General features: G+C 57.0%; 1 protein-coding gene across 4 annotated transcripts in view; it reads right to left on the reverse strand.

Moving 5' to 3' along the window:
* The window catches only part of AHNAK (AHNAK nucleoprotein), a 23,385-nt gene extending 5,578 nt beyond the window's left edge, over positions 1–17,807 (reverse strand). Inside the window, exons 1-5 of one of the 4 annotated variants that reach the window (XM_032414291.1) lie at positions 17,677–17,807; positions 7,262–7,360; positions 6,836–6,992; positions 6,209–6,396; positions 1,314–5,300 (exon numbers count right to left, since the gene is read on the reverse strand). In XM_032414291.1, the coding sequence (XP_032270182.1) occupies positions 1,314–5,300; positions 6,209–6,396; positions 6,836–6,992 (4,332 nt within the window). In that variant the 5' untranslated portion in view covers positions 7,262–7,360; positions 17,677–17,807. Of the gene's footprint in view, positions 1–1,307; positions 5,301–6,208; positions 6,397–6,835; positions 6,993–7,261; positions 7,361–8,054; positions 8,077–16,508; positions 16,527–17,676 lie in introns of those variants that run through there. The other 3 variants (XM_032414292.1, XM_032414294.1, XM_032414293.1) reach the window with 3 other exon arrangements.
* Between the last annotated feature and the right edge of the window lie 9,991 nt (positions 17,808–27,798).

A 27,798-nucleotide genomic window follows, 5' to 3' on the forward strand; every position in this document is an offset into this window, starting at 1 on the left:
CCCTCAGGACCCTCAATGTTAACATCAGGGCCTTCAATGTCCACCTTGGGTCCTGAGATGTCAATGTCAGCCTTGGGCAGGTTCACGTCCACTTCTGGGCCTTCTCCTTTGAAGCCTGGCATGCTGAACTTGGGCATTTTCATCTTGGGCATTTTCAGGTGCCAGTCTGGGCCCTGAGCATCAACATCTGGGACATCAATGTCCCCTTTGGGGGCCTTTAGGTCACCTTCCACCTTAGGCAGGGAAATGTCCACATCACCTTTGACCTTAGGACTTTTCAAGTGTAAATCTACATCTGGCATGGAGATTTTGGGAGTTTTGATGTTCATTTCTGGCATCTTAAATTTAGGCCCCTTGATTTTTCCCTCTGGACCCTCGATGCTCATATCTGGGGCTTCAATGTCAACTTTGGGTCCTGAGACATCAATGTCAGCCTTGGGAAGATTCACGTCTACCTCTGGACCCTCTGCTTTGAAACCAGGCATGCTGAACTTGGGCATTTTCATTTTGGGCATTTTCAGGTGCCAGTCTGGGCCATGAACATCAGGAGCATTTATGTCTACTTTGGGGCCCTTGATGTTCACATCTGGTACTTTAATTTTACCTTCTATCTCAGGCACAGACACATCAACATCCCCCTTGATTTTTGGTCCTTTCAAATTTAGGTCCACATCAGGCATAGAAATATTTGGGGCTTTGAAATGCATGTCAGGCATCTTGAACTTGGGACCTTTCAATTTGCCCTCTGGTCCTTCGGTGTCGATATCTGGCCCACTGATGCCATCTTTGAGGTCTGGCCCTTTGAGGTCACCTTCCAGTTTGGGAACATCAACATCCACCTCTCCCTTTATCTTGGGACTTTTTAAGTGTAGGTCAATGTCTGGCATGGATATTTTGGGAGCTTTAAAGTGCATGTCTGGCATCTTAAATTTAGGACTTTTCCATTTGCCATCTGGACCTTCCACAGCTATGTCTGGCATGTCAACATCCAATTTGGGACCTCTGACATCCACTTCTGGACCCTTTAACTCTCCCTCCAGCTTTGGGGCAGAAACATCAAAGTCTCCTTTGATTTTAGGCCCTTTTAAGTTGAAATCAACATCAGGCATGGAGATCTTAGGCGCATGAAAGTGCATTTCAGGCATCTTGAACTTCGGACCTTTCAGTTTTCCTTCTGGACCCTCAATGTTCATATCCGGGGCTTCAATGTCCACCTTGGGTCCAGAGATGTCAATGTCAGCCTTGGGCAGGTTCACATCCACATCTGGTCCCTCGCCTTTGAAGCCAGGCATACTGAACTTGGGCATTTTCATCTTGGGCATCTTCAGGTGCCAGTCTGGGCCATGAACATCCACATCTGGGGCATCAATGTCTATTTTGGGGCCTTTAATGTCCACATCTGGCACTTTCATTTCACCTTCTATCTTGGGCACAGACACATCCACATCCCCTTTCACTTTGGGGCCTTTCAAGTGTAAGTCCACATCAGGCATGGAGATCTTGGGGGTCTTGAAGTGCATGTCTGGCATCTTAAACTTAGGGCCTTTCAGCTTTGCATCAGGACATTCCAGATCAACGTCAGGCATCTCCATGTCCACACTGGGCCCTTTCAAATCTCCTTCCAATTTTGGCACAGACACATCCACATCTCCCTTTAGTTTTGGCCCCTTAAGATTCAAGTTCACATCAGGCATGGAGATCTTGGGAGCCTTGAAGTGCATCTCAGGCATCTTAAACTTGGGGCCTTTCAGCTTTCCTTCCGGTCCTTCAATGTTGACATCTGGGGCTTCAATGTCCACTGTGGGTCCAGAGATGTCAATGTCAGCCTTGGGCACGTTCACATCCACTTCCGGGCCCTCACCTTTGAAGCCAGGCATGCTAAATTTGGGCATTTTCATCTTGGGCATTTTCAAGTTCCAGTCTGGGCYGTGAATGTCCACATCTGGGACATYGACATCCACTTTGGGTCCTTTGATGTCCACATCTGGCACTTTCATTTCACCTTCTATCTTGGGCACAGACACGTCCACATCCCCCTTCACCTTAGGACCTTTCAAGTGTAAGTCCACATCAGGCATGGAGATCTTGGGGGTCTTGAAGTGCATCTCAGGCATCTTAAATTTGGGGCCCTTCAGCTTCCCTTCTGGACCTTCAAGGCTTACATCTGGGGCTTCAATGTCAACTTTGGGTCCAGAGATGTCAACGTCAGCCTTGGGCAGGTTCACATCCACATCTGGGCCCTCATCTTTCAAGCCGGGCATGCTGAACTTAGGCATTTTCATCTTGGGCATTTTCAGGCTCCAGTCTGCACCTTGGACTTCCACATCTGGTGCTTTAATGTCTACCTTGGGTCCTTTGATGTCCACATCTGGAACTTTCATCTCACCTTCTATTTTTGGTACTGACACATCTAGATTGCCTTTCATTTTGGGTCCTTTAAGATCCAAGTCAACATCTGGCATAGTCATCTTAGGAGCCTTGAAGTGCATCTCAGGCATCTTAAACTTGGGGCCTTTCAACTTTCCTTCTGGTCCTTCAAGGCTCAAATCTGGAGCACTAATATCTACCTTGGGTGCAGAAATGTCCACATCAGCCTTGGGCAGGCTCACATCCACTTCTGGGCCCTCCCCTTTGAGGCTGGGCATGGTAAATTTGGGCATTTTCATCTTGGGCATCTTTAGGTTCCATTCAGGACCATGAACTTCAACATCTGGGGCACTGACATCTACTTTTGGCCCTTTGAGTTCCCCTTCCATCTTTGGCACCGTAACATCATATTCTCCCTTTACCTTGGGACCTTTCATATGCAAATCCACATCAGGCATAGAGATCTTAGGGGCCTTGATATTCATCTCAGGCATCTTAAACTTGGGACCCTTCAGCTTTCCTTCAGGTCCTTCGATGTTCACATCTGGAACTTCAACGTCCACCGTGGGTCCCGAGATGTCAATGTCAGTCTTGGGCAGGTTCACATCCACTTCTGGGCCCTCTGCTTTGAAGCCTGGCATGCTGAACTTGGGCATTTTCATTTGGGGCATCTTCAGGTGCCAGTCTGGGCCGTGAACATCAACATCTGGAACATCGATATCCACTTTGGCACTTTTAAGTTCAACATCAGGAACTTTAATCTCACCTTCCACTTTTGGCACTGTGACATCGTATTCTCCTTTTACTTTAGGGCCTTTCAAATGTAAGTCCACATCTGGCATGGAGATCTTTGGGGCTTTGATATTCATCTCAGGTATCTTAAACTTAGGTCCTTTCAATTTCCCTTCTGGTCCCTCAATGCTCACATCTGGAGCACTAACATCTACCTTGTGCCCAGAAATGTCCACATCAGCCTTGGGCAGGTTCACATCCACTTCTGGGCCCTCTGCTTTGAACCCTGGCACACTGATTTTGGGCATTTTCATCTTGGGCATCTTCAGATGCCAGTCTGGGCCCTGAACATCCACATCTGGGGCATCAAGGTCCACTTTGGGGCCTTTCAGTTCCCCTTCAAGTTTTGGGACTGTTACATCATACTCTCCTTTTACCTTTGTGCCTTTAACATGCAAATCGACATCAGGTATGGAGATCTTTGGTGTCTTGACACTCACTTCAGGCAGCTTAATATCAGGGCCTTTAAGTTTGCCTCCCAGGCCCCCTATGTTGACATTTGGGGCCTCCACATTGACCTTGGGCCCCAAAATACTGACATCTTTGGGTAGTTTCACATCTACATCTGGGCCTTCCCCTTCAACTCCTGGAGGGCTGAACTTGGGCATTTTCAGGTTCCATTCTGGGCCATGAACTTCCACACCTGGGGCACTGACATCCACTTCAGGGACTTTGGCTTTCCCTTCTACTTTGGGGAGTGTGACATCTACACCCCCTTTCACTTTAGGTGCAGCCACATTGAGATCTACATCTGCCATAGAGATCCTGCACGTTCCTGTTTTCCCAGAAGGACTACTAAGTGTGGGTCCCGTCAGGGTCCCCTCAAGGCTAGGTGTCTCTATGTCCACTTTGGAGCCCTTAACTGCCACTTGAGGGCCTTTAACATCACCTTGCACCCCAGGCACTGAAACCTTAATATCTCCCTTAAGTTTAGGGGATCCAAGGCTCAGATCCACATCCTGCATGGAGATTTTAGGTTTCTGTATGCTCATTTCAGGAGTCTTGACTTTCGTACCCTTCACCTTCCCTTCCAGCCCCCCAGCAGCAACTTCAGGCAGGCTGACGTCCCCAGACATCCCAGGAAGAGTCACTTCACCTGTGGGCAGTGCCACATCAATGCCAGCTCCCCCTCCCTTAGAACCTGATACAGAGAATTTGGGAACTTTCAGCTTGGGCATATTCAGTTTGCCCCCAGGACCATGAATATCAATGTCAGGGGCTTGAACTTCCACATTGGAGCCACTGAGAGTGCCCTCGATTTTGGGCCCTGAGATGTCCACCCCTATGCTCCCCTGTGGCTTGGCACCTTTCAGGCCTAGGTTACTCTCAAGGGATGGCCCAGTGATCTGGGGGCCCTTCAGCTTCCCCTCGTATCCCTCAATATTGGCAGAAGGAGCACTGACTTCTAGCTGAGGGGTCTGGATGTTCCCGCCAATGGTCAGGCCTGGCTTGCCACCCTTGTGCTCCACAGAGAATTCAGGTACAGAAACACTCAACCCTGCCACTGGTGCCTGGCCCTCAGGTGCTGTTGAGACACCAAATTTTGGCACCTTCATAGTGGGAATTTTAATTTTCCCATTATTGCCACTCTCCAGAGACGGGTCCTGCACCTCCACTGCCCCACCCCCAAGAGAAGACGAAATGTCCACTCCTGGAACTTGGACCCCTCTTTTGCCACCCAAGTTCAAGCCTTTTGCACTGACATTGACACCTGGGCTCCCCACCTTTATCCCAGGCACGGTGACCTGGAGCTTCGAGTGGCCAGCACCTTGGAGCTCTGGTCCTGAAGCAGAAACGGACCCCGCTCGGGTGTCCACAACTGAGCCTGTGGTGGGAGACACTGCCCCCGGGCCCGAGGGCAGTCTGATCACTGTCTGGCCAGAGTAGGTGTCCACATCCACAGTGGAGATTTCCGTCAGTTCATGCCGTGGAATCTTGATCTTGAACTCTGGGCTGCTGATATCGATCTCCCTGGCTCCTTCGCGGCCTGTCACATCGACAGTGTAGGCCGTGACCCTTCTAGTCACCGTGATGGTGCGGCTCTGGGTCTCCCCAGGATCCCCTTCTAGTCCATCCTCTGACCTCAGCCGAGGCTTGATCTTCGTGGTGTAGATGCGCTGGTAGTCCTCATCATCCCCGCTCTGCAGAAAGACACGGCCGGCCGAGGCTGTAGCAGGGTCTGCCTGAGCCACAGGCGCCCAGCCACAGCCCAGCTGCCAACATGGTTGCCTGTTTCCCAAAGCAGCTGGGACCAGAACGGAGGCCCACGGAGCCTCCTGGGGCGGACCACGGAGGGGGCAAGAAAGGGGCTGACAGCCACATCGCAGGAGGAAAACAAATTATTTGGGGAAACTCTGGGAAGCAAAAGCCATGGGGGAGAGATGTGGGGTTGATTCCTGCCTTGCGTGGTCTGGAAGAAGGATTTACAATCAATTCTAGATTCCACTCGTCCTGTCAAGTCCCAGGGATGCTTCCCAGCTCTGCGTCGATTTGACCCTTGGGCTCTCAATTCTCAACTCACTGGCTTGTTTAATGGGGACCCCTCGGAAAGCATTTGTCGAGACTCTGCCGTGCTTGGGTTAACACTTTCACTTTGAGGACCCATTATTGTTAAATAAACAAGCCATCAGAAGGAGCAAAGAAACGTCCCCCAGGCACTTTGCTGCCCAGCCTCTGACTCACAGATGAGTCCAGGCCTCTGGAAGGATAAAAACGGTGTCTGGGAGGCCGAGCAGGGCACCTGTGAGACTAGTCTGAAGATTCCTTGCCAAGCAGCTGAGCTTCCTCCTGGCATCCAGGGCGAGACAGCGCGAGTGGGTCCCTACGCTGCGGCACTCTGGAGAGACTGATGGAAGACTTTCAGGGGCAATATCAGCCACACGCCACACACAAATAGGAACACACGGTCTGACTTAACAGAGTGCACGGGGGAGAATGCAGGAGAAGGAGGTACAGAGGCACAGGAGGCAGACACAGGCTCAGGAAGTGGCCAGCAGGTCAGTGTGGCTACAGGGAGCTCAGGGCACAGACAGGCCAGTCAGGCACTCACCAGAACCACCTCAGAGCTTCGGGAGCTGAAGACTTCGTGGGCCCACGTCTGGCCAGGCTCAGGGGAGCGGTCCCCCTTGCGATGCAGCTTCAGGCCCACGGTGTGGTGCCCCATGGTGTTCAGCAGCTGGGTCACCTCGCCTGACTGCAGGTTGTCAAAGTAGATGGTGGCACCCACAATCTGGTCCCCTGAGCAGGGCGGGGCAAGAAGCAGGTGAGACCCACGGGGTCTTGGGAAAACAGCACACAACCACCGCATGCTGGACCCTCGAACTGACTTGCATTCAATGCGTGTCATGACCACCCTACAGGGCAGGTACGGTAATACCCGTTGCACAGATGAGGAAAGTAAGGCTTAGGGAGGCCCACCGATGCGCCCGAAGCGGCAGAGCTTGTGGGTAGTGAAGTGGGCACTAAGGACGATGTCTCCACCCCGCTACATAACCGCTTTCCCCGAGGACTGTGTGGATCGAGGGACACAGAGTGGGCAGGGGAGGGGAGGGCAGGACTTGGGTACCGGCCATCCTGATGTCACTGGGACTGGCCCCTCCACGGCCCCTGTGGCCTTCCCTCCACCGCACTCAGCCAGCCCAGCCCGGCAGCCAGCCCGCACTCTGAGGTGACTCACCCTCTCTGACCACCCCAGTGCGGGCCGCAGGGGAGTTCTGCATCACCTCCTGCACAAAGACGCCGTCGTCCCTCTGGGCGATGGTCAGCCCATGGGAGCCGCTGCCCTGCCAGTTGGGCAGCAGCAGCTCCCGGGTCGTGTCCTCTTCCTTCTCCATCTGGGGTGAGGTAAGGAAACAGGGGCTCAGGAGAGTGGGGGCTCGAGGGCATGAGGAGACGAGAAAGCCAAGGATCTCTGGTGCTGTGAACTCACAGGGAGTGCAGCGTGTCTCAGATGCCCGCTTCTGCTGTGGAAATGGTCCCCATGGAAAGTGGACACTGGCTCATCCCTTCCACCCAGGACCCTGCATCCCGATGCCACCCCCCCTGGACCCCCCCCCCCCCCCCGGCCACCCCTCACCTCCGTCACACCCTCTCTCCCACGGACCTTTTGCAGGACTCAGTTCAGGAGCGGATGCCTTGCCAGGAGCCCGCCCCTCCTTCCTCTCTTCTCAGTCTCTCTCGTCGGGAATCTCGGTCACACAGCCTGGGGAAAAGTGGACAAAGATGCTCACGCTCAACAGGCGGCTTGCTCAAAACCCCGACCGCAAAAGACGGCTGGCTTGCTCCTGTTCCGTTCTCGGGGCCACACCGAAACCCCAACCCTCCCCTACTTCAGTTCCATTCATACATGACTGTCCAACCTGGGATCGCGGAAAGGGGGCTTAGGGGAGCCAGACCCAGATATAAACCCTGGTATCAACCCTGGCTCTGGGGCCCCTGGGTGGCTCAGTCAGTTAAGCGGCTGCCTTCAGCTCGGGTCATGATCCCGGGGTCCTGGGATGAAGTCCTGCATCGGGCTCCCAGTTCAGCGGGGAGCCTGTTTCTCCCTCTGCCTCTGCTCATGAGCTCTCTCTCTCTCTCTCTCAAATAAATAAATAAAATCTTTAAAAAATAAAAATAAATAAACCCTGGGGCACACCTGGGTGGCTCAGTCATTAAGCGTCTGCCTTCGGCTCAGGTCATGATCCCAGGGTCCTGGGATCGAGCCCCACATCGGGCTCCCTGCTCGGCAGGAAGTCTGCTTCTCCCTCTCCCACTCCCCCTGCTTGTGTTCCCTCTCTCGCTGTGTCTCTCTCTGTCAAATAAATAAAATCTTTAAATAAATAAATAAATAAATAAATAAACCCTAGCTCTGTATCCTCCCATCTGTGTGCATGTCCCTGGCCAAGTCACTCAACTTCTCTGAACATCCATCTCCTCCTCTGTGAAAACGGAGCTGACACAGGATCTCCCTGAGGACGGAAGGAGAGAGCGCGTGAGCATGTGTGGAAAAGCTCAGGCGCACACGAGTCTCACAAAACACCCATTCTCTTTAGGCTCTTTGTAACAGCTCCAGGAAGGAGACATTGCTGTCCCCATTTTACAGATGGAGAGACTGAGAGCTGAGGTCCACCGTGAGCGTGCCACTACCGTTGGGCTCTGAGTCTGCAACTCTCTCCCCTACAGCACATCAGGTCTGCAGCTTTAACCGGCGTGAGACTCCACTTCTCTGTGTCTCCAGCACTGAAGGCGACTGCCTGGCAGACCTGAAAGCAGGAATGGTGGTGCCCTCCCTCCCCTGCTGACAAACAGTGACTCTGAGTCACCTGATCCAACACCTGATCCAACCCGGTCCTTAGGACCAGGGGGACTCTCACCAGCTGGGAGCTCCAGGTGCAGCGGGCTGAACCAAAGAAGCCCCAAGCCCCGCCCCGGGGGCCAGCCCACGCCCCAGATGCTTGAATGCAGCTGAGCTGCCTCCGGGACACGGGGAGTCAGGGCCCATCTGGCTGCCCACGCACGGCGCTGGGTCAGGCCCCCATAGGTGCCAGCACTCGGGAGCAAAGATGCCCTCTGGCCACAGGATGAGCTGTCAGCTGCAGAGGTGCCCTGGAAAGACACGAGGCAGGACTCTGAATACAGCCCTGGCCTACAGCCACCCACGCAGAATGGCAGGGGCAGAGTCATCCAGAAGCAGGTCTGTGAAATCGTGTGGGGGATGCTAAAAATCAGGCAGAGCCTCACCCAAAGCCCCACCCTGAAGCTGTTTACATTCAGAAATTCGTAAACTGATCAATAAATACGTGCATACTGATGGCCTCCTGCATGTCCAACACCGTTGCAGACACAGCAAAGAAAACCAGCAAGGGACAGACACAGCCCAGCCCAGCCCTGCGCCCGCTCGCAACTTCAGATTGTCACCGAACTTGACTTGCGTGTCCTCCCAGCATTTACTAAATGCGCTCCATGTGCCAGATGGGGAGATTTTAAAGACTGAAGTTCCTGTCCCGGATATAAATTATGAGCAAGGTGCTCTGGGCGTGACTCATTTAGCCTCAGAATGTTCTAGAAGGTTGGGGAACCTCCTGGGGGGGAATGAAATGTAGAAGGAGAGAACGGGGCAAAGAGAACCTATTATTTGCCAGTTCTCTTGAAGACCTTAGAGTTTGCCTCTGAGGACAGGATTGTGTCCCTCGGAAATTCACGGGTGCTTAGCAGCTCTGGCGAAAGACAGCACCTAGGTCCCCAGTCCTCCACGCGCTGAACTCACGCATGCAGTATTTAGGACACAGGTGCTGCCTAGGAGGCGGGCAGAGTCACTGACGGTGAGCGGCCTATCGGCACAGGTGTGAGCTAGGGAATCACCTCCTCCCCTCCCGACAAGCAGCCCCTATGGGAAGTCACGCTGACCCCAGCGAACAGCACAGCTGCGACTTTAAGGCGCCTTCCCCCAGCGGCCAGTCCTGCGGACGGGGAGCCAGGCAGGGCAGGGAAGGAAAAGGCTTCCAGCCTGAGGGCTTCTCAGCTCTCTGAAGCCACCAACCAGCCTGGCACCCCACTCTTCCTCCTTGAGCAGGCCCCCCTTTTCTCTGCCCAGCAGAGCCAGCAGCTAGCGAGGGGCGGAGACGGCGAGCCAGCTCACCCTCGCCCACAGCTCGGCCCCACCCTCCCTCCTTCCCCAATGAGTCACTGAGGCTGCAACAGCTCCAGACATGCAAAGGGTCACGCCTAAAAACCCATCGACAAAGTGCTTCGTTGGCCAGAGCCCCGGGGCCAGAGGGGCAGTCAGCTTCCCTCAGGATGGAGCCCCAGGCCAGGAGTCCCCGAAAGCACAGCTCGGAGGCTCAGGAGGGACTTGCTACGCGCCTCAAGCCAAGCAGCTCAGAAGGAGGGGAGAGAGCCATCGTGAGCGGTGAAGGGTCCACAGCCCGTGAGAACAGGAGCCGTGGGACCGGGGGCTGCAGGTTGGCCCCGGCAGGGCACCCCCTGGATTCCTGGCCAGGAGGGGCTGCCAACCACCCTGCCTGCCCCGGCCCAGGGCTTCTCCTTCTCCCCTCCCCTCTCCTCTGCTCTGGGCCACTGAGGTGGCAGCACATGGGGGTGCTACTGGGGGATTCGAGACCACGGTGGGAAGGGTCTGTTTACTGCATCTGAGTCCCGGCGCTCCGTCTCTCCCACATCTTTGGGGCCTGTACCAAGCCCAGATGGGCCCTTCTTCTCCTACGTAAGTCAGGTGACGCCAGGCTTCCCCAGGGCCTGAGGGTCCTGCCCTGTGGCGACCCAAAGGAGGGTCTTTGGAACTCCGGGGAATTCTGCACATTCGGCCCAAGTGTCATAAGCCTTTGGAGCTAGAGGACACCTTATAGCCCTGCTGTCAACATGGTAGCTGTATGTGGCTATTTAAATGTATACTAATTTAAATTAAGTTAAATTGAATTGTTAGTTTATTGCTTGCAGTAGCCACATTTCAAGAGCTCAACAATCACATAAGGGCTACCATATTAGACAGGGCAGGTGCAGAACATTTCCACCACTGCAGAAAGCCCTGCGGGACTGCACTGTCCGGTATTTACAGATGGGGAAGGCGAGGCCCAGAGAGGTGAGGACAGGAGAGTGTCGGGGTCCCAGAACCCTGGTCGGCCGCCTCCCCACCCCGAGGTCCACCTGACCCTGGCTCACAGTGTCCTTTATGATGGGAGGGGCTGGAGTGGGGACCCTCTAGGCAGAGGGCTGCTTAGAGGGCCGAGAAAGAGCGAGATGGTATGTCCACTCCACCTGTGAGGCTGAGACTGCGGGGACACCATAACTCAGGCCAGAAGCAGCGAGAGAAGAACAAGGCTGTGCCAACAATTCAAAACTGCAAAGAGGGGGCGCCTGGGTGGCTCAGTCGGTTAAGCATCTGCCTTCGGCTCAGGTCATGATCCCAGGGTCCTGGGATCGAGCCCCCCGTTGGGCTCCTTGCTCAGCAGGAAGTCTGCTTCTCCCTCTCCCTCTGCCCCGCCCCCTGCTCCCGAACACTCTCTCTCTCAAATAAATAAATAAAAATTTTTTAAAAGCCTTCAAAGAGGAATGTGCAGACCGGGGGGGCGGCGGGGAGGGGGTTTGACATGCGGGCAGATCCGGGAAGCAGACTCCTTGCCCAGGGCAGAGGGTCTCCGCCAGGGGTGGCATCCAGAGGAGCACCTTTCCCACCCTGCCCTTAGGGAACAGAGCCCCTTCGTCCCCCAAGAGCGAGTATGAAGTCAGCCAGGGAGGGGGCCCAGCCTAACCACTGCTGCAGCCAAAAACAGCCTCGCAGCCAGCGTCAGGGTTAAGATGACAGGAACTGATAGAGGCCCAGTGCCCGAGAGACATGCCCGTGGGCCTCCGTGCCTCCGTGCGCCAAACCTGAAGCTCCATACCAGAGGGACACAAGTGTGATCACATGCCCAGCAGGGGACGGACACGGGAGGTGAGGCTCCAAGGGAGAGAGAAGCGCTCCCACCCACTGAGGAGACGGCACCAACAGCAGTGGGACTTGGACCCAGCGCAATGGCAGGTACGGGAGGGATCAGACCCACCATACACACAAGCCAGGGAGAAGCACCTCCCGAGCCCAGGAAGAATGAAATGACTCACACCCCAGGTAGAGACCTCCACCAGAGGGAAAGTCCCAAACACTTATAACAGGACGAGCAGCTAGGATATTCAAAGAAAAGGGAGACACACCCAGAGGGGCAATCCACTCTCATAAACACCAGACAGCAAAGAGGAAGAGAAAGCTCTGCGTTGAGAGAAAACCCCCAACAGATTGAGAAAAAGAGAATTTTGCCGAGCTCCTGTGGCGTGCTGTACTTCCAGGCCTGGGGGCTCATTCGATCCCAGACAACCCTCCGTGATTAATAATTAATGTCCTTATTTTAGAGATGCAGCAGCAGGCCTCCAGAGGTAAGATGACTTGCCCAAGTATGAGCGAGGGTTTGAGATGTAAGCCCGGGCTTCCAGGACTCTGTGGCTCCAAAGCAAACAGCCTTTACCTCGGTGGAGGAATGAAGGCGCAAATAAATACACACAGGATGAGAAACCACAGAGAAAGATGCACAAGGGAGATACACAGAAGAGAGACCTGCACTGGAGGAGGGCCAGAGAGACACCCACGGGAAGATGAAGGGGCCTCCATGCTCACCTAGAGGGAGACGTGGTGCGGGGGGAGGCCTCAGCGAGAGGGGCTGAGATTCCCCTAGGGGACCCAGAGACCCAAGGAGCGCAGGACACTCGCCCAGAGAGCCTGACGCCTCTCAAGCGCCACAAGCCGCAGGACGGAGGGCCAGGGCCCACGGCCTCCTGTGTCCACACACCAGCCACTTCCTGGCCAACAGCTTGGGGACAGCAGACCCGGACGGGCAGAGTCCCAGGCATCCCGGGAGCCAGGATCTGAGGGGCTCGTTGAGGCCACGTCCCCAGGAGTCAGAAATCCTGAGCCACACAGACCCCCAGCTCACCTGGACACTCTCTGGGGCCCCAGCAGGTGAAGGCCAAGAGAGTCGTCCCCTCTGGGGCTTGGGGGACACGAGACCCACTCCAGAGAAAAGCACCAGTAGGGCAAGGCAGCTACTTCCGCTCACTGGGAAACGGGAACAACCACAACAGGGCTGACGCTCATTCCACGCGGGGCAGGCATGGCTTCCGGGGCCCAGGCCTCCAAACGGACCTCCATGGAGGCGGCTGCCAGAGCTCCGTCTGGAAAACAGCATGCCCTATTCTAACTGGGGGAGAAGAGCACGATAATCTCAAGAGTCTAAGCCGGCATCGAGAACGTTTACACTCCGTTCATCCTGGGGGGTACAGCCCAAGGGGGCCCGTTGTGTGTTGGGGGGAGGGTGGGATTATCAGGGAGAATACGACTAACATGCTGCAAGACACAGGCGATCTGGGCACTGGAGAGACATTCCCAGAAAGACACACAAGGACGCGCACACTCCGCGTGCACACAGACATGCTCATCAGCCCCGTTCCCCACTCTTCCCAGCCCTGAGCAGGCCCACAGCCCCGCCTTCCCCAGCTCCCAACAGACACCTGTCCAGGCAGCCCCAGGCCCTGCCCATTATGGGAGGCGCCTCCACCTGCCAACCCGGCGCCCGGAGTCTGTGTCTCCCTCTACCTGTGTGCCCCTATCTCCTTGTTCCCTGGCTACCTGCGCCACTGGCCCAGCCCACAGCTCCCACCAGCAGGAAGTTCCTCCAGCTGGGTCACTCCAGCCCTCTCCTCCTGGTCAGCCCCAGCAGGGGCCCCCCACCTCAGCGTCCAGGGGAGCCCCGCTCGCTCCTACCCCACGGGCCTGCTGGGTCCCTCCCTTATACCTTTCTCCACCTCTCTCCCCTGGCCCTCTGCGCACAGCTTCCTCCCACCCCCCAGCGAGCTCCAAGTTCTCACTTCCAGCAGGGAGGGAGATTCCCTCTTCCTCCCATGACCGAGAGGGACTCCCCTCCTCCCTGCCACAGGGGATGGGAGCAGCAGCCCATTATCCAGCCCCGAGTCCCTGCCTCTGGCCGCATAGCCCGGGAAGAGAGAGCCTTTACCCAGGACCACTGGGACTAAGACACCAGCTCTGAGGGTGGCACCCTCCACGGGGCAGGGGCGGTGAAGAGGAACGCTCCGTCTCACCCCAGGGCGGGGGGGGGGAAGGTGACAGCCCGGGAGCTGCCAGGGGGTGCAGAAACTCCCCAAGCAACAGGCAAGCTCTCCGCCCAGCGGTCAGGCCCCGCTAGTGCAGGGGCGCAGGGCCAGGCCCCGAGGCTCAGCCGCCAAAGAGCCGCCCCCCAGCCCAGCCGGGACACGAAGCCGGGATCAGCTCCAGGCACTTCCCCTTCCCCTAGAACCTCCGCTCCGGCCCCCAGGGACAGGGCAGGATGCCCCTCCCTGACCAGCCGTATGCAGCGCCTCACTCAGCCGGGGCTTCATTTCCAGAGCTATCCTCACCCTCCCACGGGCCTGTGGGCCCGGAAGCCGTCCAGGATGCAGAAACGGACTCTAGTCCTCACCCGCAGCCCCTGTGAAACCTCCACCACCAGGGCGGAGTCCCACTTCTGTCTCCTGCCCTGTAAGCCCCAGATGCAAGCAGAGTGTCACATCCGGGACCACCATGCTCAGCCAGAAGAACATCCTCCCACAGGGAATAACACACACCTCACCGCTATGACACCAGTGGTCACAGGGACACAAGGCCACCGTGAGACGGCACCGCGTGGACACAAGCAAGACCCGCAGCTACAACGGCCCAGGCCTCCTCCTGGGGGGACCTGAGGGGCTCTGTCAGAACTCCTGCGCACACACATTCCTGCTGAGCCCCACTGTGGCCCACCCACGCAGGCCCCCACCCCCCAGCCCCGGCCACCACGCACGGAAGAAACTGAGCTTGCCCAGGAAGGCCTGGGAGCCCAGCGGGATGGTCAGGGACCAGGGCTATGCCAGCTCCCGGCGAGCCTGGATGAAGCCCGTGGGGGCCGAAGAGAAAGCAGAAGGCCCTAGACATCGGCCGCCGCCACCACCTGACTGAAACCAGCACATTCTAGACCTTCTCCAGCAGCCACCTCCCTTCCTGTCCTCAGGCACAGGCAGAGGGTCAGCCCAGCTCCAAGGAGAGAAACTTGGGGGCGTTGGGGAGTGGGGGGGGGGGGAGCGGGGAAGAGCCAGCAGTGGGAGAGTTCCCATCAAGAGCAGGACTAGCTCTCCTGGTATGCCTCTGTCTGTCCCCAGGCGGTTCCCAAGTTCTGAGGAAGGTGGTGGCCACACCCCAGAGCCCCACACACCCCTCCACCCCCACAGCTTTGCCCCAACCTCTCAAACCAGCTCCTCAGGCTCTGGGCAGTGTGCTCCACCAGCGCCAGCCAGCTAATTCCAAGTTAAGCCAAAGAATCTAGTCTGGCAATGCCTGGGCAGCTCCACCCAGGGCCTCCCTGGGACTCAGGTGACCCCAGAGACTCCCAGCCCATTCCCTGCCCTTGTCCGCTGCTAGCCTTCTCCCTCCACCAGTCTTCCGTGGTTTCCTCTCTCAGGTGCACCCTGGGCCCTGGGCTGTAGCCTCACCACCCTGAACCAAGTCTGGCTGGTACAAGTCCCCAGCTCTGTGGGGTTAGCTCTTCAAGGGGCTGCCCAAACCAGGACCCCTGAATCACTGCTAAGGGCCTCCCTGTCACCAGCACGAAGCCCCGCCTATGTGTCCTTGCTCGATGACCAATGTTCCTGCCTATAGTCTCTTCAGGAAAAGGCTCTAGAGAGGGGCTTAGACACCCTCTAAGCCCCATTTTGAAGCTTGCGGACCCTGTGTCCTATGCTAGCCCAGCTCTCATGGTCCCAGGTCCTCTCCCTCCCTGCCCCACCCCACCTCCTTCATAGGGCAGCTCACAGCTCAGAGCAAGGAGGTACCCCCAAGCCTGGGGCGCCCTTTTACTCCCCACTCTGCACACTCTACCTACCATGTGCTGGCCCAACCCATCACCCCTTTGGGTCAAGGAGAAGGAAGCCTCCCCATTCCTCTTGGGAAAGGAAGTGAGTGCCACACCCTGCCCCAGGGATTTCCCTCCTGGCAGGGCAGAGGAAGAGAGGGAAAAGAAAGTAGAATCTGCCCCGCCCCCTACTTTAGACGCAGCATAGGTGCAGAGGCCTGGAAATGCCTTCCAAAGCACCTTCAATCCCTTCCTCTCCCCCCCCGCCCCCCCCCGCCAGCCTCCACCTATCACTACAGCCCCCACACTGTCACTAGGTCCCATAACACCAACCCAGTCCCCACCAATGCTGGACTGTGCAAGGAAGGGCAGGTGATCCCTGCCTTCGGAGGCTGGATTCTAACTGAGGAAACTATTTCAAAAGCAATTATTGGGAGCCCAGCGCCGTGCTGGGGACACAGAGGTAAATATCCGAGACCTTTTTTCTCCCAAACTCCAGGTCATTCTCTAAGGACCCCACTACAGGGGATGGTCCCACTCTGCCTTTCCATAAACCCACTGCACAGAGCAGGGCTGTCAGCAGCACACCGCGGGCTCCCGGGGGCCACCACCTCTCTGCAGCCACACCCAGTGAAAGGCGAGAGCACACACCACGCACCCAATTCTCTGTTGGCCACATTGTGCAAAGGCGCCAGGGCCGTCCCCCACCTGGTGGGAGTGGTGGGCAGCTAGAGCTGTGAGTTGCCCCGTCTGCCCGCTCGGCTCCCCTCCCACGCAAGGGGCACAGCCAGGCGTGCTCAGACCCCACGTGTCCCTCGCGGCCAGCGCCGCCCAGGGCTGCGCCCCCCACATCCCGGGCCCGGGCACTGCAGGGGGCGCCCAGGCCAGCCAGGGGAGGGCCAGGCCCTCCCACGCTGCACTCCCGCTCCCCGCATGGGAAAGCCTTACATAACACTGCGCTCCGAACACACCCTAAGCACTCTGCCTTTCCAACTCCAGGGCAGGACCTCGATCCCCCAACCCTGTCTCCTGGAGCGCGCGGCTGGAGCGGAGGGTTCCCGAGACGGCAGCTAAGCCCTCCTCCTACAGCGGAGCCGCCTCCTGCCCCCACGTCCCACACACAGCCCCTTCCTCCCCCTCCCCTTTGCCCCTCCACTCCTCCCCGAGTTCTGGTTTGAATTAGTCAGCGGCTCCAACCACCACATTCCTCAGGCTGCTGGCGCCGTGCCAGGCGCTGGGGCGGGGGCCATCCCGCCCGGACGGGTTTGGGAGTGGGGTGGGGGAGAGCGCACCGCCCCCAAAGGGGAAGGGGCGGTGCCGAGGGCCGGGCCGCCGCACAGTACCCCCCCCTCCCTGCCCACCCCCCGCGCTGGAATCTCCCTAATTACGCCCCCCACCCCCACCCCCACTCCCACCCGTCCCGCCCCGAGGCGCGCTGCAAACTTCAGGCAGCGCGGCCTTGGAGGAAGAAGGGAGACTTCTGGAGCGGGGAACGCGGAGGGGCCAGACTAGGGCGGGGCAGCAGGAGGGGGGCTGAGAAAGGGAGAGGCTGGTGGTACAGAACTGGGTGGGGCCGCGAGGACTCCGGACGCACTGTTAGAGGCGGAGGTGTGGGGAGCGGGGAGGGACAGCGGAGGGGGCGCGGGGGTGGGGGGGCTCCGGGAGGGGCCGAGGGGCAGCGGCGGCGACCTCGGAAACTTCTCCAGTAAACACGGAATAGGAGCGGGAGCAGAGCGCTTGAGCCACCGCCCCAAGGAGAAGGAGGGGATGGGACAGGGACCCACAGGGGCCCCCAGGCCAGGAACGGGGCGCCCTGCCGCGCAACAGAACCAACAGTCAGCCCTCGAGAGAAATAAGGACTGGAGCAAAACACGCTTCGGAACGATTTTCCAACTTTGCCCAACTTGCGCCCCAACTCCGGAGGCACAGTTTGGCTCCCAGGGCGCGACGCGTCGCCTCCCCGCGCGGCCCCGCGGCTGCCCAGCTTGCTCCACGCTGTTTGAATCCTCGCAGTGCGCCCGGCCCAAGCGCCTCGCCCAAGCCCTGCAGCCCCCCTCCCCTCACCGGTTCTCGGAGTCCTGCTCCCGCGGCGCCCCGCTGCGCCCGGTGCCCCTACCTGCGCGCTCAGCCCCCGGGCACAGCCATAGCCCGCGCGGGGCCCCAGGTCGCGGTGCTGCGGCTGCTGCAGGCGGCGAGCCCCGGTCGGGGCGGGTCCGGCAGGGCGGGCGGTGCAGTCCCCGCGGCGGAGCTGCTCCGAGTGGCCGGGCCCCCGCGCGCGGAGGCGGCTCTTGTAACTCCGGCTCGGGCGGGCGGGTCTGCCCCGAGCAGTGGGGAGAGGGCGGGGCCGGGCGGGGCCGGAGCGGGGCTGGGACGGGCGAGCGGGCCGACCCGACACGGACCCGGGAGCGGGCTGCTGCGGGGGCGGGCACTGGGGGTCGCGGGGACGCGGGGGCGCCGCACGTCCGAGGGGCTGCCTTCCCCCGCCCCCCTCCAGTGCCCCCTGCCCTGGCCCGCGCCTGGATCTACCCCCCAACGTTTTCAGTGTGCGGTCTCCCCGACAAGAAACTCCCCGAAGCTCCCTGAGGCTCATCCTCCCAGCTGGAACTGCGAATCAACTCATTTTGCAAGAAGGACCAAGAAGTTCAGAAAGCCGCTGGGGGGCTTGGGTGCTGGGGCCGCGACCTCCCGCCTGTCGCGGACCTTTAAGTTTTCTCTCAACCCAGGCATCTACACTTCAAATCCCAGGCCCCAGGCTCCTCACTTGGTTCCCAAGCTTCCTGCAGCCGCGCCCATTTCTCGCCTCCCCGCTTTCGGAGGGCCCCCCAATCCCTCCCCCCACAAAACCGGTCTGTAGACGCTGGCCCCACCCCCGGAGTTAGGGTGCCCACGTGGAGTCACCAGTGCCCCACGCACCACGGTGCAGCTCCCGCCGCTGCAGCGACACGGGAGTCAGGCCGGCAGCCCTTGGCGGAGCAGAGCCGGAGGCCCACCTTCCTCTGAGGACTCCAGAGGGAAGCGGGAGCTCCAGCCTTGCCTCCACCTACCCACTTCTTATCCGAGCCCCTCCCCCACCTCCCCACTTGCAAGGACGCTATTTCCAAATTTACTGCCATTTCCCACAGCTACTTCTAACTCCATGAGATTTTATTAACCGTTTAATGATGGGGTGCGGGGGGCCTTCTGACTACCCAGCCCCCCCTTCCACACTCCCATTCTCTTCTCCCCCACGAATCCTCTTATCCTCCCTCCTAGGTGGCCACCCACTACCCACATCAAGGCAGTTTTCCTTCCTTCCCAAATGCTGAGGAAGGAAGACCCCAGGCTGGGGCCTGGAGAAGACCTGGCTCCAGGCAGGAGCACCCTCCTCACGGCAAGATCATGAGTGGGCTGGGGCTGAGACCTGCGGCCCTGTCCTCTGAAATGGCAAACATGTTTACAGGCTAAAAATACCCAGCAGTCAACTCTGCTGCCAGCCCTGGGGGCTGTGTCCTAGGTCCAGTTACCAGCACAGGCCATGGGGGAGGGAAGACACGGCCAAGGAGCCATCGCTGTGCAGAGACTCACACAATGGACGCGGAGAGGTGGAGACACATGTGTAGACATTCAGACAGGCATAGACATGCAAAGACAGACAAAGCAGAGACTTGGGCACCAGCATTCTCTCTATGTCTCTCTCTCCCACTCTGTCTCTCTCACTTGCTCCAGTGCGCAAGTGCATTCTCTCCCCCCACACACACACCGCACCCCCCACCTCTCTCTCTCTCTCTCTCTCTCTCACACACACACACACACACAGAGGCACCCAGATAGGGACTCAAACCCACAGCAGAGGCAATGGCAGGCACACACATCACAAACCCAGGCTTTCGAAAGAAGCACCTCCTCCATTGTGTTCTGTACCCCTTTTCTAGAACCTTATTAAAGAAAACATCTAGGGCGCCTGAGTGGCTCAGTGAGTTAAGTGTCTGCCTTCAGCTCAGGTCATGATCCCAGGGACCTGGGATGGAGTCCCGCATTGGGCTCCCTGCTCAGCGGGGAGTCGGCTTCTCCCTCTGCCCCTCCCCCCCTGCTCATGCTCTCTCTCCCTCAAATAAATAAATAAAGTGTTTAAAAAGAAAACATCTAAACTTTTCAACTTTGGGATGCTTTTTAAAAACAAATACCGAGGGGCGCCAGGGTGGCTCAGTCGTTAAGCATCTGCCTTCAGCTCAGGTCATGATCCCAGGGTCCTGGGATCGAGCCCCACATCAGGCTCCCTGCTCAGCGGGAAGCCTGCTTCTCCCTCTCCCACTCCCCCTGCTTGTGTTCCCTCTCTCACTGTGTCTCTCTGCCAAATAAATAAATAAAATCTTAAAAAAAAAAAAAAATACCGAGAGCTCATTTTTCCCTTTACTAATGGCTTTTTAATTCTTAATTTCATTTTCAATGACATTTATTCAGCTTTTAACAAATGCAGCAAGAATACAGAGAAACTAAAGGGGCCCGTCATGCTGCGAGTCAGATAATCCCTGTTGACATTTTTTAAATAAAATCAATGCCTCCACCTGCTGAAGAATGTAAACAATACAGAAAGGTAGAACAATAAAAAGTAAATGTCTCCCTCCTCCCCTACCCAGTCCCTCTCCCCAAAAGTAACCACTGTTAACAGTTGACCGAAGGATTTTTAACTTTTATGAATCACCTGGTTCCTTGAAAGTGCACGTTTTCCCGGGACATATTTAAAAGGGGAGTGGATTTACACCTAGGTTTTTGGAAACATTGATGATGCGCCACAGAGACATAGGGGAGCTGCAGGAGGTCGATGGGAGTTTGGAGGGAGGGGCTGGAGCAGCGAGAAAGCAGGGAGCCCAATGCGGGACTCCATCCCAGGTCCCTGGGATGCCCCCCGCAAGTGAAAGAGCAGAGGCTAGTGTCCTGGGCTCAAGGCCAACTTATCTGCTCCACTGTTTGTTCTGGCCACCCTCTTGGTCAACAGAAAAAAAGGCAGGAGAGGCTGGTTTGGGGAGCAGCTATGGGGTAGGGATTACTGTCCAGGTCCTTCATTCAGAGGTAGGAGTGTCATACCTGGTGGCGGGTGGTCCTGGGGACTGGCTCCTGCCCCATTGCGAGCTAGGAGAGGAGAGGAGGAGTAACCTAGACCCTTGCCCCGGAAAACACACACACACACACACACACACAACCCACAATACGGATACCCACTGGAATGGGGAGCTGGGCTTTCCTAGGTCAGCCTCCTCGGCCCAGGGGAACGGAATATATTCAGCAATTTTCTTTTTTTTTTTTTTAAGATTTTATTTATTTATTTGACAGAGACACAGCGAGAGAGGGAACACAAGCAGGTGGAGGGAGAGGGAGAAGCAGGCTCCCCGCTGAGCAGGGAGCCCGATGCGGGGCTCGATCCCAGGACCCTGGGATCATGACCTGAGCTGAAGGCAGACGCTTAACGACTGAGCCACCCAGGCACCCTGATTCAACAATTTTCAGTGGTGTAAGTGGAGACACACACTCTTTTGGAAATGTCTGCCAACCCTTCTCCTGCCCACTGCGGTAGCCCCCCCACCCCTCACCCCCCAAAGCTACTACCGGAATGGTGATTGTGTCTCAGGCCACAGCAGGTACTATCATGTGTTAGATCATTTAATCCTCACATGCTCTGGGAGGAAATGGTCTCAGAAAGGGTTAGTGATTCACCTAAAGGCACACAGCCCTCAGAAGCAGGAGTCAAAACTCCCCCTGGCATCTAGGCCCCATGAGAGTGGGGATTTTCTTCTTCTTTGTTGTCTGCCCTGTGCCTAGAGTAGTGGCCGGCATATAGCAATCGCTGAAGAAGTTTGTGGAATGAATGAATGAATGAATGAATGAATGAACTACAGGGATAACTGGCCCCAAAGCCCGTGTCTTTTTCACAACAGCATCCTGAACCCCACACTTCCTTTTACTCTCAGCCTCCAGGGAGCAATTCCCCCACTTATCGGCCTCTCATGCCGCTGCACAAACATTTATTGTGTGTGCAACACTAGGCCGGGGGCCTCTGCTGCTGGTGGTGGTGGTGCAGGGGATAAAGAACCCGACAGGAGGGGGCGCCCGGGGGGCTCAGTCAATTAAGCCGCTGCCTTCGGCTCAGATCCTGATCCCAGGGTCCTGGGATTGAGTCCCGCGTCAAGTCCCACATCGGGCTCCCTGCTCAGCCGGGAGCCTGCTTCTCCCCCTGCTTGTGTTCCCTCTCTCTCTCTGTCGAATAAATAAATCTTTAAAAAAAGAAAAAGGAAAGAAAGAAAAAAAGAACCTGACAGGATGGAACCCCTGCCCTCACAGTGCTCCGTCCTGAAGGAAATGTATTCTGAGCTCCTTGCAGGTCCTATGCGTTGAAAATGGGACATTATCTTTTCTGCCAGGTCCTTTACACTGATACCTCATTCCCCCAACATACACTCACGGATACACACACTGTTTTTTTAATTATAAGGATTTCCCCCCCGCCCACCGTCTCAACTGTGCAAAGAAAACCTTTGTCTTTTTGAAGGTTTCAGATGCCTCTGTCAAAATAAGGGCTGGGGGGGGGTGTTCCAGGAGGACTTCAGGCCTCCTGCTGGCACGCACGCCCTCACCTTTCCGAGGTATCCGACCTCGCGGGCCTGCAGATTCATTGGCAAAGCTACGTGAGCCCTAGGACTCGTCATCACTGGGATACCCCAGCTTCCCCAGAAGTTTTGCTCCCTCCCCCCGCCCTCCGCCCCCCCCCCCCCGGGGGTTCCCTGATATGCACACGCATAGTGTGTGTGATGAACCTTGGGCTTCTTTGTTGCCAGGCAATGTGCCTCTGTTTTGTTCCTATTATGCCTGTTTCCATGGCAACCACAAAGGGAGCTCTGTGGGCAGGCCCCTTGCCAGGGGATTCCCCTTCCCCTCCCTCCTCGCCACAGTCCCCTTCTCTAAAATCAGTGTATTACAGGGAAGACAAGACGCCGGCTGCTCGGAGAGTAATCATGGCTTTTAAACTGTGATCCCAGCAAGGAAGTGAAGTGTGCAATCTGTTTGCAGTCTCTTTGAAAGCAGACTCCCCGCCCTTCCCATGAGGGCCCTTTGGCGTGTCAGCCTTAGAAGCAGAGAAATGACTATTACCCCTTCCTTGAGCCATCTGGGATCTCCCCAACCCCACCTCCACCCCATACACACACACCCGGAGAGGAGCATCTCCGCCAAACATCAGGCCCTTCGATGTTCCCTTTCATTGCTCCCTAATCTGTCTTCCCCAGTGATCTGGGATCCAGACATTATTGCCTAAGCAATTCTGAAACCCCAAACTCCTAACCCAAACTCAAAATATGAAGCCAAGTATTCCAGCTCAGTTCAAACTCCAACCTGTACTTAAACCTTGGACTTCAAATAAGGAGTTCCTGAATCACTCAGATCAGACAGCCGGGATACCGGAAACCCTCCCATTACACTTGGTCCTAATTGAAATCTTCAGGCCAAAGCAGAACCCTAGTTAAAGCTGATTAGAGAACAAGAGACGGCACACAGGGCTCTGAGTACAGACTCTGGGAGGAAAGAAGGCACAGAATGAGTGTCCAGGCAAGAGAAAGGGGACAAAGTGGGCAGGGAGCGCAGGACAGGTGGACACGGTGAGAGATGGCCTGGAGGCTGGGGAGGTGTGGGTGTGCAGATGCGGGGAGAGCAAGAAGAGAGGGAAGATGTGGAGCCAAAGTTAAGGAACACAAGGGGGCGAAACACGAATGAATAGGGCTGTGAAGGGGAGGGAGGGGGGCAGAAAAGCAGAGCTCAGAACTGAGCTGGGGACCGGGCAGGCCAGCTGTAAACAGGAGCCGAGGGAGGGAGGGAGCCAGAATGAGCGGAGGGAGCAGCCAGCAGACGCCCCAGCCTGCTCCCCTCCCCAGCAGGGAGCAGGGAGCGGAGAGGGAGGGGAGCACCAGCCTCCTCTCCCCTTTTTTGGAATCTGCCTTTCCGCCACCCTTTCCAACTTCCTCTGCCTTTCCTCCAGTTCCGGGGGGGTAAGGGGGACCAGCCCGGGTTTCCCTCCCTCTGCTGCTTGCACTTCCCAAGTCCAGTCTAAGGAGATTAGGCTGAGCAGTGAAGGCAGGGCCTCAGCTGCCCAGAGCCTGAGTCACCACATAGTTGAGGTTCCTGTCACTCGAAGTCCCGCCTCTGCTACACCCTGTGCCCTCTGCCCGCCCCGGGACTTGGAGGACTTGGAGCGCTGGGGGTTGACCTGCCCTGGGACCTGCTCTACTTCTGTGTTCAATACCCAGCCAGGGCTGCTGGCAGCCTTGGATACCACCCTCTGTCTGCCCCCAACACCAAGTGTGCTTGGTCCATCATAGTCGCCCTGCAACTTTGGGAGAAGCGCCGCCCTCCTGCTCTTAGGAAGCAAAATGACTCAGTGAGTGGCTTCGAGAACTGTGGAAAGACTTGCATGCACCCTTGATAAGTCACTTCCCCTCTCTGCTCATTTCCTCCTGGCTACAATAAAGGGACTACCTAATGGGGTCTCTCAGGCAATCCTGCATAAGGTACATTCTGAAACTCTGAGTCCAAGAGATGGAGTGTTCCCACTGAGGAGGGTGGAATAAAGGAGTGTGTTTGCTCACCCCTGTCCTCACAGGAGTGGGTGGGGTAGGGCCCAGGCACCGCCACAATAGGGCAGCCAACACCCTTGGCAACTCGGTGATTCAGGCCCCACAGAGAGTCAGCCTGGCAGGAAAACACCCCGTGGCTTCCCTGTGACTCAGGGGAAATGCAGATCTCCCTGAAGAATGACTGGCCAGGGTCCCACTATAACCAACTCATCTCCCCTGCACCTAGAAAGTTTCTGGTCCCAGTGTAGCCCCCACTGCCCCTGATGGGCGCCCTAAGCTCATGGGACCGCCTCCCTGGCCTACTCAACTGCTTCCAGCCCTCCTACCTGGCCCTGGCAAGCCCTCTACCCTCGGCCTTCAACTCCATAGCCCTCCCTGCCCTGCCATGTCCCCTCAGTCACCCTTTGGCTCTGCCCATCCTCACTATCCACCCCCATCCTGGCAGAGCCAGCCAGATGATTGCAAAAGGGCTGAGCCAGCGGGAGAGGCCCTCACATGACACCTGTTCCTGCTTCGGAGGGGAGGGGGCAGCTGGAAGTAGAGGGAAGCACATTCCATGGGAGATCCGATCAGAAATAGCCCCAAACCCTGACCGTCCGGCCCCTGCTCTGCACATGGCCAGCCCATCGTGTAAACAAGCTCCGGTCAGTAGGCTCCCCCTTTGGAATCCTGAGGAAATGAGGAAAGCAGGGGGCAGGGGGAGGTTCCCAAAAGGGAGGGGGCCACAAGAATGAAAAGAGCCCCAGAACATCTAGAGACCCAGGGTCACCAAGGACACCTTTGCCACTTAAGCAGTCCCACGTGCCCATGGCATTCTGCCTCTTCTGAGACACAGGTGACTACAGCACAGAGCTCAGCAGCTACCTTGACCGCCATTCCACCCATCGCTTGGGTGCTGAAGCGCTGGGACACCCCAGTAATTCCACTGGAGTAAAACGACAGCCTCTCCCGGGAGCCATGCCAGCCTGATTAGAGCAAACAGACAGGAGCAGGTGACTGTCTCCCTAACCTTTCAGGAGCACTGGCATTTTAGCTCCACAGCATGGGGGGCACAGAGAAGAGGGTGAGGACCCCAGAACGGCACTCACACAGACGACCAGAGCCAGCTGGGGAAGTTACCCTGCAGTGTAGGTACGGCTGGTGGGGTGAGCCAGGGAAGCCACAGTCACCCAGGAAAACCCACGACGTGTGGAGGGAAAGTTCTGGGTTCGGAGGACAAAGGGTGCTGGTTGCCATGAAAACCACAGTATTGATTTCAGAAATGACTGGGTGGATCCTCCAAAACACTTCATTCCTCTCCCTTCAACATTCTAGAGCCTTCCCCCACCTCTCAAAAGGGGAAGTGGCACTTCTGGGGCATGTGGGCAGCTGGTGGGATGGGTCTGACCCAGGGTGCAGAGCAGCTGTCCAGCTCCAGCTCAAACAGGAAAGGAAAAAAAGGAGACAATCGAGGTCTTTCTTGGAAGAACTTTAAAGGCTTTTGGCGTCTTAATAAGTGACTTAAGCAGAAGGGCCAACAAAGCTAAAATAAATAGCTGCTCATAACCAGTATCTACCGGTTTGTATACGGCTGAACCAAGTCTCAGGCGTTCCCATTCACTCGCTGGGCTCGGTAAAGATTTCATCTGCAGCGGGGACAATGGATGGAGCTACAGAGTGTTATGCTGAGCGAAATAGGTACATCAGAGAAAGACAAATACCGTATGCTTTCACTCGTATGTGGAATTTAAAAAACAAAACAAATGAGCAAAGGAAAAAAAGAGACAAAGCAAGAAACAGACTCCTAACTATAGAGAACAAACTGGTGGTTCCCAGAGCGGAGGGGGTGAGGAGATGGGTGAAACAGGGGATGGGGATCAAGGAGTGCCCTTGTCTGATGAGCACTGCGGATATATGGAAGTGTTCAGTCACTCTATGGTACAGCTGAAACTAATATAACACTGTGTTAACTACACTGAATTAAAATAAAGATTTCATCTGCAGTCAAAAGCACCTGAGCCCAGACCCCTCTCCTTTCTCCACCTCCTCTTCTGGACGCTTTAAGATTTTGCCCAATAAGTGGATAAAACGGCTTCCTCCTTCCATCTTACTCCAGTTCTCCAAGATCACGCCCTGTTCTCAGCCCCGACCCACTCACAAGGCCCCCTTCCCTTTCCTCCCCGCGACTCCGGCCAGGGCCCCAGCAGGCACGCGCTGCAGCGTGGGCGCCGGGATGCCAGCTCTAGGTGGTGCGCGGGTGGCACGAGCCTCCCCGGCATGTCAGGAAATGGGCCCAACAACCAGAGACGGCCCCCTGGCGCAGGCGCTCACTGGCCGCCGAGGCGAGCCGGGCGGGGCCGGGAGGAGCAGGGGAGCCAGGCCGAGCTCCAGTAAGCGCGGGGCCCCAGCCGGGATCGGGAGGGCGCGAGTCCCAAGCACAGCCCCAAGCCCGCGGCTGTGCGGTGACTCAGGCCTCCCCGGGGCAGGGCGGGACCGAACCAACTCCAGCTGGACCTCCCCTCTTTCCCCGCCCCACATCTGCCGCTAGAAACTCCTGCTGTTAACCTCTTTCTTGCCCACCAGGGCAGGGCAAAGACCCTCTAGTTCCATCCCGCTTTGGAGGCCAACAGCTACCCTGCCCGAGACCACAACACCCTGCCCCTGGGCTGCCCACCCCACCTCCGTTTGAGGGTCCTGGCCCTCCCCCAAGCACAGGCCTGGCTTCACCCAACAACCTGGCCACTCTCCTCTGCACCAAACCGCCAAAGCTTGAGGCACCAGAGGCAGGACGTGCAGATGAGTCACCCTTCCTGCAGTCCGAGGGAGGCTGAGAGGCGGGATCCCCCAGACCCGCCCAGTCCACGTTGGGGCGCCAGGCCTGCTGCCGCCCAAGTTCTAGCCCCGCCCTGCAGAAACCCCATTTTCCGCAGCTGGGCCCCACTCCTGGTCTCTGGCCTGCCCCTTCAAACCTTGTAGAACTGGGGTCTCTCCCAAGTCCTCAGCTACTGGTAAGGTCAAGGATACTGGGAAGGGGGTGAAGATTACACAAGCGAAGGAGCAGGGAGGTGTGGTGGGAAACGGATTTGTGAAGGGAGTCTGACAGGTTAGGTGAGGCCCAGCGCCCAGCGCCCAGCGCAGGGCCCAGCCCAGCCGGCAACTAGCACTTTTAGATTCTAACCAAGAGCAGCCCGGAATGCTCGGAAGCAAGACAGGTGGCAAGTTTGGATCGAACTCAAGATGACCTGCCAGGGAGCAAACCCTGAGCAAGAACCAGCCCATCCTCACCCAGCTGGATTCCACACTGGGGCTCTCCTCCGCCCATTCTTCCCAGAACCCCACCTGTAGTCCAAGTACCCAGCTAGATGACTGCCCTACGCTCTCCCAAGCTACCAGACCATCTGTACCTGGAAAGATCACCTTCTTCCCCTCCCAAGCTAAGCCCTTCTCTGTGCTCGGACTAAGGGTGGGAGAAAAATAACACATATAAAACCATAAACTAGAGACCAAATGTTGAATCGTGACTGTTTCTGCATCTGCCTCAAAATGTGAATCGAACTAGAGCTTTCCAACTTCACCTGAACTGTTAATACACAGGGAGACCTTCAATGCTTTTCAGAAAAGACGACAGAAAAAAAGACAAAATAGAAACAAGACCCTGTGAA

Source organism: Phoca vitulina, unplaced genomic scaffold (genome assembly GCF_004348235.1).
Source record: "Phoca vitulina isolate PV1807 unplaced genomic scaffold, GSC_HSeal_1.0 scaffold16, whole genome shotgun sequence".
Taxonomy (NCBI): domain Eukaryota; kingdom Metazoa; phylum Chordata; class Mammalia; order Carnivora; family Phocidae; genus Phoca; species Phoca vitulina.